Source organism: Gobio gobio, assembly GCF_949357685.1.
Source record: "Gobio gobio genome assembly, chromosome: 13".
Classification (NCBI taxonomy): Eukaryota; Metazoa; Chordata; class Actinopteri; order Cypriniformes; family Gobionidae; genus Gobio; species Gobio gobio.
The window spans coordinates 25,308,499-25,328,008 of NC_137106.1; the positions used below are offsets into that span (position 1 = coordinate 25,308,499).

A 19,510-nucleotide genomic window follows, 5' to 3' on the forward strand; every position below is an offset into this window, starting at 1 on the left:
AGTCAGTCTCCTGATGGGCGGCTCATTTTCCTCCACCACCACCTTGTTTTCCCATGGCTTTTCACTCTCTCCTACCAGCAACAGCTGATACTGAAAGACCTCATTCATCTTCACCACTCTTGGGTGCTTCCCTCCCTCTAACTGTCGTTCCCGGAGTGTTTTCTAGAGGAATGCCGTCCTAGACGAGAAGTCGCTGCTGCGGAAATACCCAGCCCAGTTCTTGTGTGTGTGTACATGCATCATGTTTTCAATCCATGAAATTCCCTTTTCGTGCTGACTCACTGTTCTTCAACTTAGTTTTTTCCCCATGCATCAGTTAGTGAAATAATCGCAGAAAAAGTATGTCGTAAGGGATGTGTATATTAGATTTAGTTAAGCTCAAGATGTCACCTGGTGGAAAACCCCAGATGTCTTCACTTTTCTAATCTCCATGTAAGAGAGAGAGAGAGTAGTTTTTTGAGAAGGCTCAGGAGAAATAAGAACAGTCAGTCAGCTTGTTTAGCTTGATTATAGAGTATGTTGCATTTAATGTGGGTTTTCCAAAATATGTTGAGAATGCACTCGACAACGTCAGTGAATGCCTTCAACGAGCTTATGTTAAAACAATCAGAGACTTAATGAAGTCCATTGTTGTGCATTTAAAACCCAAACCCACACAATGCCAAAACACACAACATTTGAACTACATCACATTGCAGACAATGTGTCTGTGTGCTGTTTCTGGAGCACATGGGCAGTGAGTAAGTGAGTGGAGGTCTGAGAGGAAACCTCCACAGAGCACATCACAATGCACAGTAGCTGTAGTGTTCATGATAGTTAATGTAGTGCACATAGGCAGGGCTCTACGCTAACATTTTTCTTGAGGATTAATTAAAAAAAATTAGGAGCACAGTCAAAAATTTAGGAGCACTTTCTGATCAATAACACTCATTCCAATTATAACTTTCCCATTACAGGACTATCTTTGTCCCTTTAAATTAATGTCCTGGGGCATTTTTACCAAACATTTGCATAAACTTTAGGCGCTCTGGCGCTTAATAAACATAACTGCACGCGTCTTGCGGAAGAACATTGCAGCCGGATCTACTTTTCTCTGTGTGTGTCTATGGTGAGTCACACAGGGACTGTGCTCCTCCGCAGCGCTGCGAACCAAACTGGAATAAAATAGTCAGAATATAAACACGTATTATATGTGTACCGTAGTGATTCAGGGTAAGATAAAAACACGGTTTGGAAAATGGATTCATGATGTACTCATTCATATATACATCTAGTATTTTTTAAACACGAGAAAAGTTGTGGACTGAAGCTGATAGCCTAAAGATTAAAGGAACTGTATGTAAGAAATGTATTTCAATTAATCATAAAATGGCCCTGATATGTCACTAGACATTAAGAAATCATGTTAATTTCAAATATTTATATCACTGACAACGGTTGTCCGGCCAAGATATTGTCATTTTAAAAGTGAAGTTGCAGCCCTCAACTGATGTTGATGTTGACATGTTGTGTCATGCCTGAAGCGCCACCCTCCACCTATCTACCAATCACGAAGTCAGTAGTGTTTCTGCATTCGGGTTGCCAGCTCTGCTCTAGTTACCACAGCTGCAGCTACAAACTTTTTGGATAAACAATGTCTAACTTTACGAAACCTAAACGACCTCGTTATGAATCAGAAAAACGTCGTGACAGTGTCCGAAATAAAACAAGGATTTGAGATGCCTTTGAAAGATAGAGACGGCTGAAAACGGAGAATAATTTGAAGACTGATGCCAACGTTGCTAATTTTCTCCTGGACCGGTAACTTAAGGTTCATCTATGTTTGGCTAACTTGTACTTAATGTAAATGGACATTTCAAATATTCATGACAGTCGAACAAAGTTATGCATGTTCGTGCAAAGTAACGTTAGGTTAGCGCAGATGGAGGAGGTGGGTCATTGAATTGAAAAGGTAACGTTAAGGAATTGTTTGGTAAATAAAAACGGCGAGTCGTCATTGCTAACATTAGTAATGCATTATCAGAGCCCGTTTCTCTCTCATTATGCTGGGACGCTGAGGAAAACAACATTAGCACGCCTATTAGCACTGTGTAAACGTATTTGAGACAGTAGCCTAACGTTACCTCAGTAAAAATGATTCCTCATTCGTTCTTCGCATATATAGTGGACAAAACATGCTGCAAGTTGACCTGTATGACCATTGCTAATGTTATTTAGCTTTGCTGTAATTTTACTATAGTATTTTTTCATGTGGGAATGTACTGTCACATACGAGTGTTCATATTTACGATTATATTTGGCTAATCGCCATTAGTAAATTTTTGCGATTCATAATTACTTCACAAAACATCGCTCTTGAAGCATAAACATAATTAACAAAAAGAAAAAAAACTTACTGTGTACGACTCATCACTTGCCATTGAAAGCTCCTTGTAGCAGCCTACGTTCCTGCTGCCTCCTGCAGCCTATCTGGCAGCCTCGAGTCAGGGGGAGGGGGAGAGGGGATACACCGCTCTACAGTCATTTGAAAGTGATTGCAGTACCAGTTTTGGCCACAGTCCTACATACAGCTCCTTTAAATCAAGAACTGATACAGGGGATTTTTTAAATTATTATTTAGTAAGTCATTTTTGGTGGCATTTTTGCCCCAAGCCCCCGGTAATTTCCGACCTTGTTTATGATAATCCAAATGTGGTATTTCTAGTTCATTTGGATTTGGCTGCAAATAAACATCAGCGCGAGGCGTCTGGTAAGTGTGCATGGCCGCGTCACACCCGTTTCACCTGGTAAACTATCTATGAAGTTTAGTCCGTCGCACACATTTTTTGCACATACTCTGCTGACAGAAGGCATGACAAGCAGTCGATCGCAGAACGAAACGCAACTGTTGCTCAGTCAGTGTTGATGCACTTTGGCAGTTGTAGTTTTTATTCCGATTGTATTATAGGCTACATTTATTCATGAGAATCGATCGGGTCACTCGCACCAGTGCGCCTAAATATTTTTTCACAGTCGCACGCAGTAATTTTCAGGTGCAAATGCGCCCAAAATGGTCGCTATGTAGAGCCCTGCATAGGCTTCTTTTTGTAAGTGATAATCCATTTGTTCAGATCTGGTATTTGTCCATTGGTTCCTTTAGTAATGTCAACAGAAGTGTCAGCATTACACCACGATACAGTGAATGACATTGTGGAAATGTTTCTTGGGCACCAGCATATTAGAATGACCTCTGAAGGATCATGTGACACTGAAGACTGGAGTAATGGCGGCTGAAAATTCACGTGCCATCACAAATAAAATACATTTTAAAATATATTAAAATAAAGTAATTAAAGTCAAGTCAAATGTAGCCTTGGTGAGCATATGAAACTTCTTTTAAAATCGTATTGATCCCAAACTTTAAGATGCATACTACATTTACACAAACAAATATACACATTTATATATGTGCTGTGTCAAAAGCTCCTCGTTCACTGTTCAGTACATAGTCAAAGCCATAAATGAGTGAATTTGGACCGTTACGGACACTACTGCCCTTGCTACATTTTGTGCCCTCAGTTATGAAAGAAACTACTGAGACACATTTTCATAGATCACATTTTGAACTGAATTTCAGACCACATAAATGTGGGACCGCCAAATTGCAAGGGACATGAAGCATCACTGTTGTTATTAACTCATGATATGAAATCATGATAATCCAGTCTCTTTGGAATTTGGATACTGACCACCTGCACATGGTTGCCCTGCTCATGTTCGCCTCCATAACTGTTATCAGCCTTGTAATAGGGATGTGACGGTGAGGAAATTTTCCTACCGGTTAATTGATGTGTGACAACACCGGTAATACCGGTATCACCGGCGGAGGCTTTTAAATCACTAATTCTATCTAACCGAAAGTAACATGCACACGACCGCTCTGAACTGAAAACGCGCCAGTGTTGCGTATTCACACACCGTGAATGACAGCTCGTCTGTAAATGCGCGCTCTGTGAGGCCATGGGTGCGTCTCAATCAGTTCCCTAGTTCAGTAGTCAGGGCACTGATCAAGCATTGATCGGTCTATGATTGAGATGCACGCCATGAATGAATAACAGTTCGTCCGTAAAGCCTCGTTTATACTCGACGCGCCCGCTCGAGCGCGAGGGTGCGCGCGGCAAAAAGAAATGCGCGCAGTCAGCGTAGCGGAGGCTCGCACTGCGGAGCCAGGCGAAAGTAAACAATGCGCGCTCTGTGCGGCCGTGCACATTTAACTTTCGGTTTTGAATTAGCGCCAATTCGGCTGCGGGTTGCTTGAATTATGGGTTCATTAGTCTATTATTTTTAATGAAAACACAACAACAAAACAAATGACAAACTCCCTTAAATAGGCGCTTTTACGTTTCGCTTTGAAACCAAATCTTCCGAGATCATCTCAGTCAGCTCCTCACTCTTAAATCTGATGAATGACTCCTGCCGCTGCCGAGACTCACGGTCGGATCCTGCTTTATTAAGCAGATACGTTCAGTTTTTATTTGTATTGTCTGTTCTCTAACTGAACTAAATTATTTTATTACTATAAAAAAATAAAAAAGACGGTGGGCGGTGCCACGGTGGGCAAGTGATGTAACCGGTGTTGAGTCTGGACACCGGTAACACCGGCAACACCGACTATCGTAGCAAGCCTACCTTGTAACCTAGAAACTGTTGCCATGGGCCTTTTCAAGTTCAGTATGTAATCACAGTTAAATATATATTTTAATGAAGAGTGGATCTTGAACTTTGTGACTCTGGAATGTTATTTGTGTGGAGTTTTGGGATTAGGTTTTAGTTCCAGATAACAACCTAAAGGGTTGTTTGCTTTTCCTTAAAAAAGTATTGGATCGAATATCTACCGTACAGCTTTTGTTTGATTTTGCTTTTGTGAGCGCTGGTATCTGTTTTGTTCACCACCTGTTGCCTGTGGCTGAATTGATGGTGGAATAAATGTTGTGAGCAGGTGTTTTCAGTTTCTCACTCCATCTCTGTCTGCAGGTATAATGGCTCTCTACCCAATGGGGACCGCGGCAGAAGGAAGAGCAGGTTTGCACTCTTCAAAAGACCCAAATCCAATGGTGTCAAACCCAGCACTGTACACGTAGCCTGCACCCCACAGGCGGCCAAGGTATACACACACACACACACACACACACACACGCGCGCGCGCACACACGCACACACACGTACACATGTTCTGGGTAAGTTTTGAATTAAAAAACTAGGTGGGTTTGAGCTGTATTGGAACCGGGTGTGTCCACTCACACATCTGGATTCTGTTGAGCTCATGAATGACCCCTCTGTGGCTCCCTCACAAACACACATTTACATACATACTCACAAAGAGCTCTCAGCCTTTTTTCCACAGTCTGTTGGACTCTGTAAACTTTTGCTGGCGGAATTTTTTTTTTTTGTTACCAAATCTGCCAAGTGTTGTGCATATATATATATAAATTATCCAATATTATAATTATAATTATCCAATATTATAATTATAATTATCCAATATTATAATTATAATTATCCAATATTATAATTATATTATAATTAAAATATAATACTATGTTTAATAATATAATATTGTAATGTACAGGTGCTGGTCATATAATTAGAATATCATCAAAAAGTTTATTTATTTCACTAATTCCATTCAAAAAGTGAAACTTGTATATTATATTCATTCATTACACACAGACTGATATATTTCAAATGTTTATTTCTTTTAATTTTGATGATTATAACTGACAACAAAGGAAAATCCCAAATTCAGTATCTCAGAAAATTTGAATATTACTTAAGACCAAAACAAAGAAAGGATTTTTAGAAATCTTGACGAACTGAAAAGTATGAACATGAAAAGTATGAGCATGTACAGCACTAAATACTTAGTTGGGGCTCCTTTTGCCTGAATTACTGCAGCAATGCGGCGTGGCATGGAGTCAATCAGTCTGTGGCACTGCTCAGGTGTTATGAGAGCCAAGGTTGCTCTGATAGTGGCCTTCAGCTCTTCTGCATTCTTGGAATTCTATGGGGTTAAGGTCAGGCAAGTTTGCTGGCCAATTAAGAATAGGGATACCATGGTCCTTAAACCTGGTACTGGTTGCTTTGGCACTGTGTACAGGTGCCAAGTCCTGTTGGAAAATGAAATATGCATCTCCATAAAGTTGGTCAGCAGCATGAAGCATGAAGTGCTAAAACTTCCTGGTATACGACTGCGTTGACCTTGGACCTTAGAGAACACAGTGGACCAACACCAGCAGATGACATGGCACCCCAAACCATCACTGACTGTGGAAACTTTACACTGGACCTCAAGCAACGTGGATTGTGTGCCTATCCTCTCTTCCTCCAGACTCTGGGACCCTGATTTCCAAAGGAAATGCAAAATTTACTTTCATCAGAGAACATAACTTTGGGCCACTCAGCAGCAGTCCAGTCCTTTTTGTCTTTAGCCCAGACGAGACGCTTTTGATGCTGTCTGTTGTTCAAGAGTGGCTTGACACAAGGAATGCGACAGCTGATCCCATGTCTTACATACTTCTGTGCATAGTGGTTCTTGAAGCACTGACTCCAGCTGCAGTCCACTCTGTGAATCTCCCCCACATTTTTGAATGGGTTTTGTTTCACAATCCTCTCCAGGGTGTGGTTATCCCTATTGCTTGTACAATTTTTTCTACCACATATTTTCCTTCCCTTCACCTCTCTATTGATGTGCTTGGACACAGAGCTCTGTGAGCAGCCAGCCTCTTTTACAATGACCTTTTGTGTCTTGCCCTCCTTGTGCAAGGTGTCAATGGTCGTCTTTTGGTCAACTGTCAAGTCAGCAGTCTTCCCCATGATTGTGTTGCCTACAGAACTAGACTGAGAGACCATTTAAAGCCCTTTGCAGGTGTTTTGAGTTAATTAGCTGATTAGAGTGCGGCACCAGGTGTCTTCAATATTGAACCTTTTCACATTATTCTAATTTTCTGAGATACTGAATTAGGGATTTTCCTTAGTTGTCAGTTATAATCATCAAAATTAAAAGGAATAAACATTTGAAACATATCAATTTGTGTGTAATGAACAGTGTTGGGAATAACGGCGTTACAGATAAACGGCGTTACTAACGGAATTATTTTTTTCAGTAACGAGTAATCAAACGAATTACTGTTTCTCTCGTTACAACGCCGTTAGCGTTACTGAGGGAAAAAAATGCGGCGTTAGTCGCGTTACTATAATTGAGCTCACTGAAGCGCTTTTCATCCGAACAGGCTCTCTGTCAGTCGGACCTACAATGTGTGTGTGTGTGTGTGTGTGTGTGTGCGTGTGCGCGCGCACCAGCCATGCGTGTTGGGGGTGGGTGCGGTGGTACACATAACTGATGATGATTGGTGGGTGGGAGACAAGGTTGAAGTTGATAGGTTGAGTTCACACCTATTTTTTTTCACGGTCTATGGTTCACACACACACACACACACACACACACACACACACACCTATGACGCACACGCATATGCACATTCAGCGATAGTCCAACGACTTCAAAGGTAGCTTTCGCAAATTGGAAGTATAAGCGCTACTTTTCCCTCGTTGAGGTGAAAGGTAAGAATATTTAAGTAACGTGCAACTTATGCCCAGGAAGAAAGAGTCTCTCCACGCCGGTGGCAAGTGATTCTGAAGCGCCTCACATCATCATATGCCACAAAATTAGTGGCTAAAAACCCAGGTGATAACGTGAGCTCCACTACCACAGGAAAGTATAGTACTGATAATATTTACACAATATTTACACTATAGTAGGCCTACTGATAATATTTACAATAATGCATTGAATTTGATAGGTGTCTCACATTGTCCCACAGCAACATTACAATAGTGCACATTAATGTACAATGTTTTATAATAATAATTTATTCTATTTAGTGTCCAATTCATTCATTTAACATATAATATTGGGGGCATCCAAATTATTTGACATATTTGAACATTTGAAAGAAAAAAAAAGTAACGCAGTAATTACTTTCCCTGGTAATTAGTTACTTTTATAATGATGTAACTCAGTTACTAACTCAGTTACTATTTGTAAGAAGTAACTAGTAACTATAACTAATTACTTTTTTAAAGTAACGTGCCCAACACTGGTAATGAATGAATAAAATATTCAAGTTTCACTTTTTGAATGGAGTGAAATTAAATCAATAATAAACAAATACATTTTTGATGACATTCTAATTATATGACCAGCACCTGTGTATATAATTAAAAAAAAAAGTTACATAATAACTTTAGTTATTTATATAGCTGTAAACATTTTCTTTTTCTTTTTAATTTCATTTTCTATTATGGCAGTAGGTTTATTGAGGTGTGTGTTTTTGTTTATTTATTTTTTTATTCTAGTCATTTAGTCATTTATATCTTGGGCATCTGTATCTTGACTTTAGCATGTTATTTATCATCTTTCTTCCTGTTTCCTTAGGCCATAAGTAACAAGGATCAGCACAGTATTTCCTACACATTGTCCCGAGTACAGACGGTGGTGGTGGAGTACACTCAAGACAGCAATACAGATATGTTTCAGGTACAGACTGCTGACTGAGCTCTGCTGTCCTTTTTGGACTTCTTCTTGGACTGTGTTCAAAAGCGTCCATTAATCTTACTACTCAAAGTGTCAGTCTGAATTAATGCTGTCACTAGGCAGAAAAGAGGTGTCATCTGCGATCATCTGCTTTGATTGTGTATCTCCTACAATGCTTCTATAATTGTGTACATTGATGCAGGCTTTCAAATTTGTCTGCAGTGTTTGATGTTTAATCTTTCTCTGCATCTCAGATTGGCCGCTCAACTGAGAGTCCTATAGATTTTGTGGTGACTGACACGGTTCCCGGGAGTCAGAGTAACTCTGACACTCAGTCAGTTCAGAGCACCATATCTCGCTTCGCATGCAGGATCATGTGTCAGCGAACGCCCCCTTACACCGCCCGCATCTATGCTGCTGGATTCGACTCCTCCAAGAACATCTTCCTAGGGGTGAGAGTGCGAAAGTGTGATTTGAGCTTATATAAAGAAGACAGGGCATGAGAAACTGGCACTACTTATGAGCAGCATAAACATCTGATGCTAGACCAATATGTCCAATTCTCTAATGAAAACTGATTTGGAATCAGAATAGATTTTAATGTGCAGGTAGCCTCTTTCTGAAATCGGTTATCAACCTCATGAAGGATTTGAATGTTGTATTATCTGCCTAGTGATGCATAGTGATGTTAACATTTATTCAAAGTTCTGAGGTCTTCATTGAATCTAAAACTTGTATCATAATGTTTTTAAGGGCTTGTTTACCCAAAAATTAAATTTCGATCATCTCATCTTCATGTCATTCCAAACTTTCTTCTGTGGAACATAAAAAGATATTTTGAGAAATATTTGTATTTATATATTTTTTATTTATTTATGTCCATACAATGAAAGTCAATGGTCTCCAGTGTTTGGTCCAATGTTCATTTAGTTCCACTGAAGAAAGTAATTCAGGTATGGAATATAGTGTTAAAAAAAAATTACAGAATTTTCCTTTTTAGGTGAACTATCCTTTTAATCGTTCAAATTAAATTCTAATATTTGTTTTTTCTTACAGGAGAAAGCAGCAAAGTGGAAGACATCGGATGGACATATGGATGGTCTGACTACTAACGGTGTGTTAGTAATGCATCCTCGTCACGGTTTCACAGAGGACTCCAAACCCGGCGTGTGGAGAGAGATTTCGGTGTGCGGAAATGTGTTCACCCTGCGAGAGACCCGCTCGGCTCAGCAGCGAGGGAAAATGGTCAGTGCTCCTATTTATGGAGTGATATTCCAGACAATATTTAAAAGGAATTGCAAATTGTATTTGCAATTGCATTTTCAATTTGTGCACGCATACATTGTGATATAATGGATACAATTTGATATAATGGAAACATTTCCATTTGAAATTGGGAAGACATGTTACATACACATAATGGAAACACAAATGCATAATTTGCAATTGCGGTTGGATTTTCCTTTCTATCACAACGTATGCGTGCACAAATTGAAAATGCAATTGCAAATACAATTTACAATTCCTTTTGAATATTGTCTGGAATATCATTCCATACCTGTTTGTGATGATCCAGTAAATACTTTTTTTTTAATCACATTTTTTAAATTATTTTTATAAATCTTATCACCGTTACCATAGTTAAATGGTATTGCATAATTTCTACCAGCTGACACATTTCTACCGCCAAAGGGTATATACAGTGGGGCAAAAAAGTATTTAGTCAACCACCAATTGTGAAAGTTCTCCCACTTAAAAATATGAGAGAGGCCTGTAATTTTCATCATAGGTACTAGGGGTGGGAATCTTCAGGCACTTAACGATTCGATCCGATTCCGATTCTGGGAGTAACGATCCGATTCCCAAAACGGTTCTTAACATACATTTTTGGTAACTAATTATCCTGCTGTGCAAACACATGAACCTTACATTTTAACCAAAATTGGAGCTAATATGTGTTTTGTTTTTAGTTAGAATATCTGTTTGACAGTATTGCCATATTAAAAATGATTATGAAGATTTCTTTCAGTACTTTTATTTTATTAACAAAGCTATTTTCAAGATTAACAAGCTCTGAATGAAACATAAGCCATATATACAATTGCAAAGAACAATCATTAAGAATGAAAAATTGTCACACTTAGTTGTAAATTGAGAACTGTTTAGTTTCTTTAGAACATTTTTACAAAAAATGTCTTTAAAATAAAAAAAAAGTTTACTTTGGTTAGAGCCACAAAAAAATCTTTAAAATATAGGCTAATGCAGAAGAAAAACAACTTTAGCGCTCGCTGAGAAGCCAAATTTCAGTGTGTGCGCATAACATCTCACATGAGAAACTTGCCGAGCTGCAACAGTAATGTTAGAGACATTTAACGAATCACTCGCCAAAACGAAGTCTTTGTTCAGAATTTTCCATTCGTTTGAAACATTGTGCAGTAGTTCAGCAATATTTGATAAGTCATTCCAAAAATTATGCCACGGATGTTGGTAGGTTTATGTCCCGGCCACCGCATCGGAGACATAGGAGTGTTATTAATCATTAATGGCAAGGAAAGCGCCATATAGCTTACTTGAGCACCACTTCGTTATTTTGGCTCAGAATTTCGTTTGTTGGAAATATTAACTTAATTTAGAAGTGCTTTTTAAATTAAAAACTTTGCATTTAATAGGCAAAATACATTTTTTAAATGGAGAGGCAGCCGCAGCGAGCGCAGGCACAGAGCGGCCAGAGAAACGGAGTAGCGACTGCTGTAAGGCGTTTGAGCAAAACTGCGGAAAAACTGCATAAAACGTGTGGGTGTTTAACCCTCTCACCGGGAAAAGTGTCCCCACGGGTGCGACGCCCATGAGCAGGTCGTAGTTTGTCAATTTTATCTTAAACGAAGGCCATTCACCAGCATACGAATGTTCGCCGGTTGGTTCTGTTTGGCCGGTGACCGCTCGCGCAGTGATGAAGTGGCCGTTTGAATTGAACACAGAATCGATTCTGAATTTTTGAGAATCGAGTCTGAATCGTTGGATAACGAATCGCGATGCATCAATGCATCGACCTTTTCTCCCACCCCTAATAGGTACACTTCAACTATGAGAGACAGAATGAGGAAAAAAATCACAATTTATTTGCAAATTATGGTGGAAAATAAGAATTTGGTCACCTTCAAAAAAGCAAGATTTCTGGCTCTCACAGACCTGTAACTTCTTTTAAGAGGCTCCTCTGTCCTCCACTCGTTACCTGTATTACTGGCACCTGTTTGAACTCGTTATCAGTATAAACACCTGTCCACAACCTCAAACAGTCAGACTCCAAACTCCACTATGGGCCCGTCTGAAGTTTGCTAGAGAGCATTTGGTAATCCAGAAAAGTATTGGGAGAATGTTATATGGTCAGATGAAACCAAAATAGAACTTTTTGGTAAAAACTCAACTTTGGAGGAGAGAATGCTGAGTTGCATCCAAAGAACCCCATACCTACTGTGAAGCATGGGGGTGGAAACATCATGCTTTGGGGCTGTTTTTCTGCAAAGGGACCAGGACGACTGATCCGTGTAAAGGAAAGAATGAATGGGGCCATGTATCGTGAGATTTTGGGTAAAAACCTCCTTCCATCAGCAAGGGCATTGAAGATGAAACGTCGCTGGGTCTTTCAGCATGACAATGATCCCAAACACACCGCCCAGGCAACGAAGGAGTGGCTTCGTAAGAAGCATTTCAAGGTCCTGGAGTGGCCTAGCCAGTCTCCAGATCTCAACCCCATAGAACATCTTTGGAGGGAGTTGCCCAGCGACAGCCCCAAAACATCACTGCTCTAGAGGAGATCTGCATGGAGGAATGGGCCAAACTACCAGCAACAACTGAGACTTACAGAAAACGTTTGACCTCTGTCATTGCCAACAAAGGGTATATAACAGTATTGAGATTAACTTTTGTTATTGACCAAATACTTATTTTCCACCATAATTTGCTAATAAATTCTTTAAAAATCAGACAATGTGCTTTTCTGGATTTTTTTCTCTCATTCTGTCTCTCATAGTTGAAGTGTACCTATGATGAAAATTACAGGCCTCTCTCATCTTTTTATGTGGGAGAACTTGCACAATTGGTGGCTGACTAAATACTTTTTTGCCCCACTGTACCATCATGCTGCCCAGCCCTATTGGGGACACATACTCTGTTTGAAATCATAGGGCCATAAATATCAGCTAGTGTTTATGAAGTAGCATTTGTGGAAGCTGTAATGCGATGAAATATGGTATTCTGAAATTTTTCTGTTAAACAATCATATGGTTCCCTGCAAGACGGGACGTTGGAGCGTGCTGGTGCCATTGACCAGTTGCTCTGGGACGCTGTTGCCTCAGTAACGGCCCAGGCGAGATGGTTTTGCCCTGTCCGGTGTAACACAAAGCTGTAAGATGATCTGGAGTTGATTTGTTAAGTGCGTCAAACCAGAGGCCCAATGACAACTACCATTTTCAACACTTTCTTCCCGTGCTCAAGCCGAGTTATTATCTTTAGTTGTTATCTGGACAAATATAGGCAAGTGAAGACTCCTAGATATGCATGGGGCCCATGATGTGTTTGGCCACATTGAGGAACACAAATCAAACTGCTTATGTATTCTTGGTGCACAACTTAAACACTCTCTCTGATATGCATGCACTCACAGTCCAGAGGCTTAGAGGCGCCCCATTAATCTGGGTTGTCACAGGCAGAACAAACACGCTCCTGATTGCTGTTCATGTCCTGCTCTTGAGGAGTCCTGCTGATGGCTCAATGCTGGCTAAACATGGATCTAATGCTGCCTCAGTGCTGGGCAAACACTGCCCGACTGTGCTGCTGTGGAGAGATGTTCGGCTTTACTGGCTCAGAACAGATGGTTTAAACCCAACTGCTCAGACTCTGGCCTGATGCTGTTGAAACAGTCAAGTAGTTCAGAAGTTTGGACATTTATCACAATTTTCCAGTCGGCACTTTTAGTGCTGAACACATGCAGGATTTGATATTTTGTGTGTTGCTCCAGTGTGCAAAAAAAAAAAGCATATTTGAGTTGTAGATTGACTTTCTTTTCTAAGCTATAATTATGTATGCTACTGTGCAAAAGTGGGGTTTCAGTAAGATTTAAAAAAAAAAAAAAAAAAGAATACTTATTTAGCAAGGATGGATTGAATTGATTAAAGCTAAGAACTTTTGCATTGTTACAAAAATGTTCAATTTCAAATAAATGCTTTGTGACACTGAAGACTGTGGTAATGGGTGCTGAAAATAATAAAATATAAAACAGTTATATATATTTATATTTAACAGTTAAATTGTAAAAGAGAAGGTTTACAATTTATTTTTCACTGATTTACAGAATTTTTGATCAAATCAATGAATCCTTGGTGAAAAACTCCTTTAAAAACATTTAAAAAACTACCCTAAATTTTGAACAGCAGTTTAATAATAAAAAAGTATAATTGTTAATAATATATATTATACTGTACTAGTAGTGTGTGTATATACTAATTAAATATATTTTATAAAAATATATGTATTATTTAGCATTATTTATTGCTATTATAATTGTATTATTGTTTAATGTTTTTATATTCCTATAATTTCTAGTGTTTCCTCATTTGTTTACATTAATATTATTAAAATAATACTGTATGCAGAACATGTGAAATGTGACCTTTAAATGTTGAGGGCAACATATTATATACACACACTTGCTCGAAAACAAAACTGTCGTATTTGCACTGTGACATTCACACAACACAGCTCAGACACAGACTGCACAATTTACACACATGGTGTCCATACAGGTGTGTGTGTGTGTGTGTGTGTGTGTGTGTGTGTGTGTGTGTGTGTGTGTGTGTGTGTGTGTGTGTGTGTCTCTAATGCAGTATAGCGAAGGTCAAACTGAAGGCGGATCAAGGGTGGCTCTGTGAAATATGTCGCAACCCTGAATTATGTGACTCCAGGATGAATGCGTGGATCATTTTGGGTATTTTACACATCTTTTGTCTGTGTGAAATCACACTGACAGACATCTTAAGCAGTAAATAGTTAGATTATTATAACAATTTTTTGCAAGAACGAATCATTACTGCACAGAGAGTTTGTGGGGCTTTACTGCCCCCTGCAGGCACACTTTGCAACTCTGCATCTACTGATAAGATCTGCCTTGATTTGATTTAATCACACAGAATTTGTGTTAAAAGCATGCATACGGGCTCTATTTATAACTCAATACTCTTCTCTTTGCTCTTTTGGCATCTCTTTCTCTTTGTAGGTGGACAATGAGACTCAAGAGTTGGTGGACGGCTCTTTGATTGATCTTTGTGGAGCGACTCTCTTGTGGCGTACAGCTGAGGGGCTTTCCCGCACCCCCACTGTCAAGCACCTGGAGGCGCTCCGGCAAGAGCTGAATGCAGCTCGTCCCCAGTGTCCCGTGGGTTTCAACACCCTCGCCTTCCCCAGCATGCGGAGGAAGGATATCGTGGACGAGAAGCAGCCCTGGGTCTACCTAAACTGCGGCCATGTTCACGGCTATCACAACTGGGGCAACCGCGACGCAGAGCGAGAAGGAAGGGAGGGCCGGGAGCGGGAATGTCCCATGTGTCGTGCTCGTGGACCATATGTGCCGTTGTGGCTTGGCTGTGAGGCGGGGTTTTATCTGGATGCAGCCCCTCCCACTCATGCATTCAGCCCGTGTGGCCACGTGTGCTCAGAAAAAACAGCAGCTTATTGGAGTCAAATCCCTCTTCCTCACGGAACGCACACCTTCCATGCCGCATGTCCTTTCTGCGCCCAGCAGCTCAACGGTGAGCAGGGATACATCAGACTGATCTTCCAGGGGCCCGTGGACTAAACACACCTGCCTATGACCTTTGCCCCAGTAACCCCATTCGACAAACATTAGTCAGGCGTTTCTTTCTGTTGTTCCTATAATTTGGTTTTATAAAGATGACATTTTCTGCGCTCTCAGACTGTTTTTTTCCTCCCTTTCTGGTTTGTAAGTGACCTTTATACTGCTTTTTCGAATACAGAGAAAAACAAAAATATATATTTTCAAATAAAATTATAATAAAAGCAACAACAAAAAAATGAAAAGGAAAAGACCTCTTCGGAACAGCAGAGCACATGCACACCCACGTTTGAGCCTTCTGATTGGGTGGTTCTGCTCGTCATTTGAAGTGGTGGACGTGGCCATTATGGCTGTGTACAGTGTTTATTTGCTAACAGTAATACTCAGCTTTAGAGAGGCAATATACCATTCATGTGTTTATGATGAGCTTACAGACGAGTCTATCTGTACTCAATTCATTCAATAATTCACAGCATTTCACAAAACAAATACATCTAGATTACAGATAACCATTTTCCATATATGTCTAACTTAAAAGAATACTTAATGTTTTTTATTTATACACTATCAATGTTTATCAAAGATAAAAAAATAATAGGTGTGTTTTTGGGGAGATAAGTTCTATGTAGTGTTTTTTGTTTGTTTTCTGTTTCCCTGTCTTTATTGTAAGTCTCTTCCACTTGTCGTGTTCGCTGACATTCAGATTTTCCCTCATTTGTTATCATTTATATAGGCTACATATGATTATGTGAGTGAAATCTTCTCTGCAATAGTGAACCAATGAGGTCATGCTCAGAGAGACGTTCTCGCTGAACTCCAGAAAGCTCCAGAGGCCTAAAAATCTTCACCTCCCTTTAAGCACAGGCCAAAACCACATGCCCCATCAGCGATTATGCGCGTGTCAGCGAGTGTTTGCAAAAATGTGTTGTTCATAAGCGTGTTTGTAAGGTCCCTGTTTTTTGTTTGACCCTTTTCTGTGTAGATGAGTTTAGTTATGTTTCTTATTTGCTTTTCTACTCGGGTCATACTACGATGTGATTTTGTTTTGTACCCAACAGCTATTGGGAACTTGATTAAAGCAGAAAAGGTATTTTTCTCTAGTTTAAAAGAAACTAAAGAAATAGTTCATGCTTAAACTACTGTTCAAAAAGGTTTGGGGTTAGTAAGATTTTTTTTTAATTTTTTATAAATTAATACTTGTATTCAGCAAAGACACAAATTGATCAAATGTGACATTAAATAAATGTATAATGTTACTAATATATATATATAAAAAATGTTTTAATTATTATTTTTTTTTTTTATAAATGCTGTACTTTGGAACTATTCATCAAAGAAATCCTGAACAAACTAAAAAAATCACAAAAATATTAAGCAATTATAAGCAATGTTTTTTGAGCACCGAATCATAATATTAGAATGATTTCTGAAGGATTATGTGACACTGAAGACTGGAGTAATTGCTGCTTAAATTGAATAAATCAAAGGAATAAATTACATTTTAAAATATTCTAAAACCGAAAACAATATCACAATATTATTGCTTTTACTATATTTTTTTGATCAATAAATGCAGCCTTGGCGAGCATAAGAGACTTTAGATACATTAAAAAGTCTTACTGACCCCAAACATTTGAATGGTAATGTTTTGACTTTCTTACTCTGTGGAACACGCAAGGAGATGCATATAGCAGCCCACGCGTCTCTTTTCCATACAGTAAGTGGACAATGGTGTTTTTCAGTCAATAAAAACTTGCGTGTCAGTCTTTACCTCACAAAGCTATCATGACATCCCTTGTTCCCCATCCACTTTTATTCTTTGGAAAAGAGCAGCTGTGACATTCTTCTAAACAACGTTTTTTTTCTTCTATAGAAGAAAGAAAGTTGTATAGATTTGGGATGATAGTGTTTATTTTTTCTTCTATTCTTTCAGCAAATTTTAGGTCCCCTCAAAGAATGAACCTCTATGTGTATGTATATGTGTGTGAGTATGCTAATATATTTGAATTTGATGTAATTGTAATGATGTTTTTGACTTTGGTTTCATGTAGTACATGCTGTTGTATGTACTGTGCGAATGTTAAATGTGCTGTACTGTTACGTGTAAGAATCTGGAGAGCATTCGCTGAGTCTGAACGGTTGAGAATCCCAGGACTATGTGAAGTGGATTCTCGGCCAGGCTCGGCTTCCAGGGATTGTTCAGTTCTTTCTGTTCTGAACAGCACCCAGACACGGCATACTGGTGCAGTTATCACCTCAGGGAGTTTCCTCCATCCTGACCACCAGGGCATGTGTTCATGAAGTATTTCAGATCCAGACAGCTGGTCTGGGGTCTGTTGCATGTGGGAGATTTAGACTGCTCAAAGTGCTACGAGCAACTATGGAGCTTGATCCCACAACAGACATATTAGCCCTTCACATGTGCAACACCCCCCCCCCCCTTTTTTTTTCTCTCTCTCCAAATTTGAGGATGCTTTATTAGCAAAATAAATATCCTTCATCTCCTCCTGTGTGTTTTTCCAAGTATTAAACACAGTTGATTTGACACATTTGACTTTTTAAAGGGCATCACTCGTTTGTCTCTGTAGAGACAACAAGTAAAGGGCTTTTTCATTTTCTGTTTATATGTTTGAGTTCTTTGACACTTTGGTCTAACTGGTCTGCTTGATCCGTGTGTGTGTGTGTGTGTGTGTGTGTGTGAGAGAGAGAGAGAGAGAGAGTGTTTCACGGTGTTCTGAAAAATCAGAATGCGTTAAGGCAAGTGCTGAGAATGTTTCTGATCTACCATTTTGTACCAACTTTAAACAAATAAAATCTTAAAAAGCATGTTCAGTATGTCTGGGTGTTATGTTTTTTCTCTCATGGTCGCATGAGGCCAAGATGATCTCTTACCTTTATATAATATACAAAGATGAGATATTTATCACCTCAATATTGTTTTTTAAAATGTTTTTAAAATTGTTTCTTAAAATGTCTCATTCACAAAATGAATGCTGGTTAATATATCAACAGACTTCACCTACACCAACCTAAGTTTCTGGTAAAGAAGTTTTTAAGCCGGTCACTATTTGAATGTTTTTCTTCTTTTTTTTTTTTTGCACTTTCTGTCAGTCTTTGTGACCCTTAAAGGGGGACATATTACACAGCCCCTTTTCACAAGAAGTAATATAAATCTCTGGTGTCCCCAGAATGTGTCTGAAGAATACCCCACAGATCTTGTTTTATAGCATGTCAAAGTTGCCCCTATTTTGGTGTGTGTCCCTTTAAATGCAAAATAGCTGCTGCTTCCCGCCCCCTTCCAGCTGCTCCTTGTGCGGATATAATAAAACAGGCGAATCTCACGCCCGTTTCACACATAGGCCTACTCCGTTTGCAGTGCGTATGCGGTATGTATTTTTTTCCGTACCCATGTTAACGGATTACAGCTTTCACACTGCGCGCGGATGCTGTCCGTCAGTCCGTTCCAGGTGCGTCTGCAGCAGTCCGGCGATCGTTTCCGTACCGAGTCTATTTTTTGCTGTGCTGCACTGCGGAATTAAAGTGACAGCACATTGTTCGCTTTAAAATAAACATGTACTGACACGAAAATCTAGTAATTTTACCACAGATGTATGTAATTTAAAATATACTCTGTTTCAAAGTCAACACATGGCTTATTTTTTCTCGGGTAGCCTAAAGCAAGGAAACGACACCTTACCTGGCATTTAGGTTAAAAAAATTGAAATAATGAAGACCACGTACGTTCCTGGAGGTGGAAAAACAAAGGTCTTTATGACCTGCTTTTAAAAGGGTTTAAAAACGAAAGAAAAGACGAGAGTCGGCTGTTTCTATTGTTAGTTTCTAATTTAAAATGTTTATAGGCTATAAGTTATATTTCAATGTTTTGCCACTTGTGTGAGCTAAAGTATAGGCTATATAAAGTTATATAGCCTAGGCTATATAAATATAAAGTAATGAATTGAATAAAACGTTGTTTAAATGTACTACGTTAAAACGTGACATCTATGAAAGTGTAAACAAAGAGAATTGCAATTCTGACAAGCCATGTTCAGTAACAACTTTTGGATTTGAAATAAAAATAATAATGAATA

The 19,510-nt window shown here is 39.2% G+C and overlaps 1 protein-coding gene across 2 annotated transcripts in view; it reads left to right on the plus strand.

Annotated features, from left to right (window-relative positions):
• Positions 1 to 15,645, plus strand: part of peli1b (pellino E3 ubiquitin protein ligase 1b) — a 35,150-nt gene extending 19,505 nt beyond the window's left edge. The window contains exons 3-7 of one of the 2 annotated variants that reach the window (XM_079833041.1): positions 5,014 to 5,143; positions 8,474 to 8,575; positions 8,827 to 9,024; positions 9,629 to 9,817; positions 14,844 to 15,645. In XM_079833041.1, coding sequence (XP_079689167.1) covers positions 5,014 to 5,143; positions 8,474 to 8,575; positions 8,827 to 9,024; positions 9,629 to 9,817; positions 14,844 to 15,422 — 1,198 coding nt within the window. In that variant the 3' untranslated portion in view covers positions 15,423 to 15,645. The remainder of the gene's footprint in view (positions 1 to 5,013; positions 5,144 to 8,473; positions 8,576 to 8,826; positions 9,025 to 9,628; positions 9,818 to 14,843) is intronic. The other variant, XM_079833040.1, reaches the window with a different exon arrangement.
• Positions 15,646 to 19,510: the final 3,865 nt, after the last annotated feature.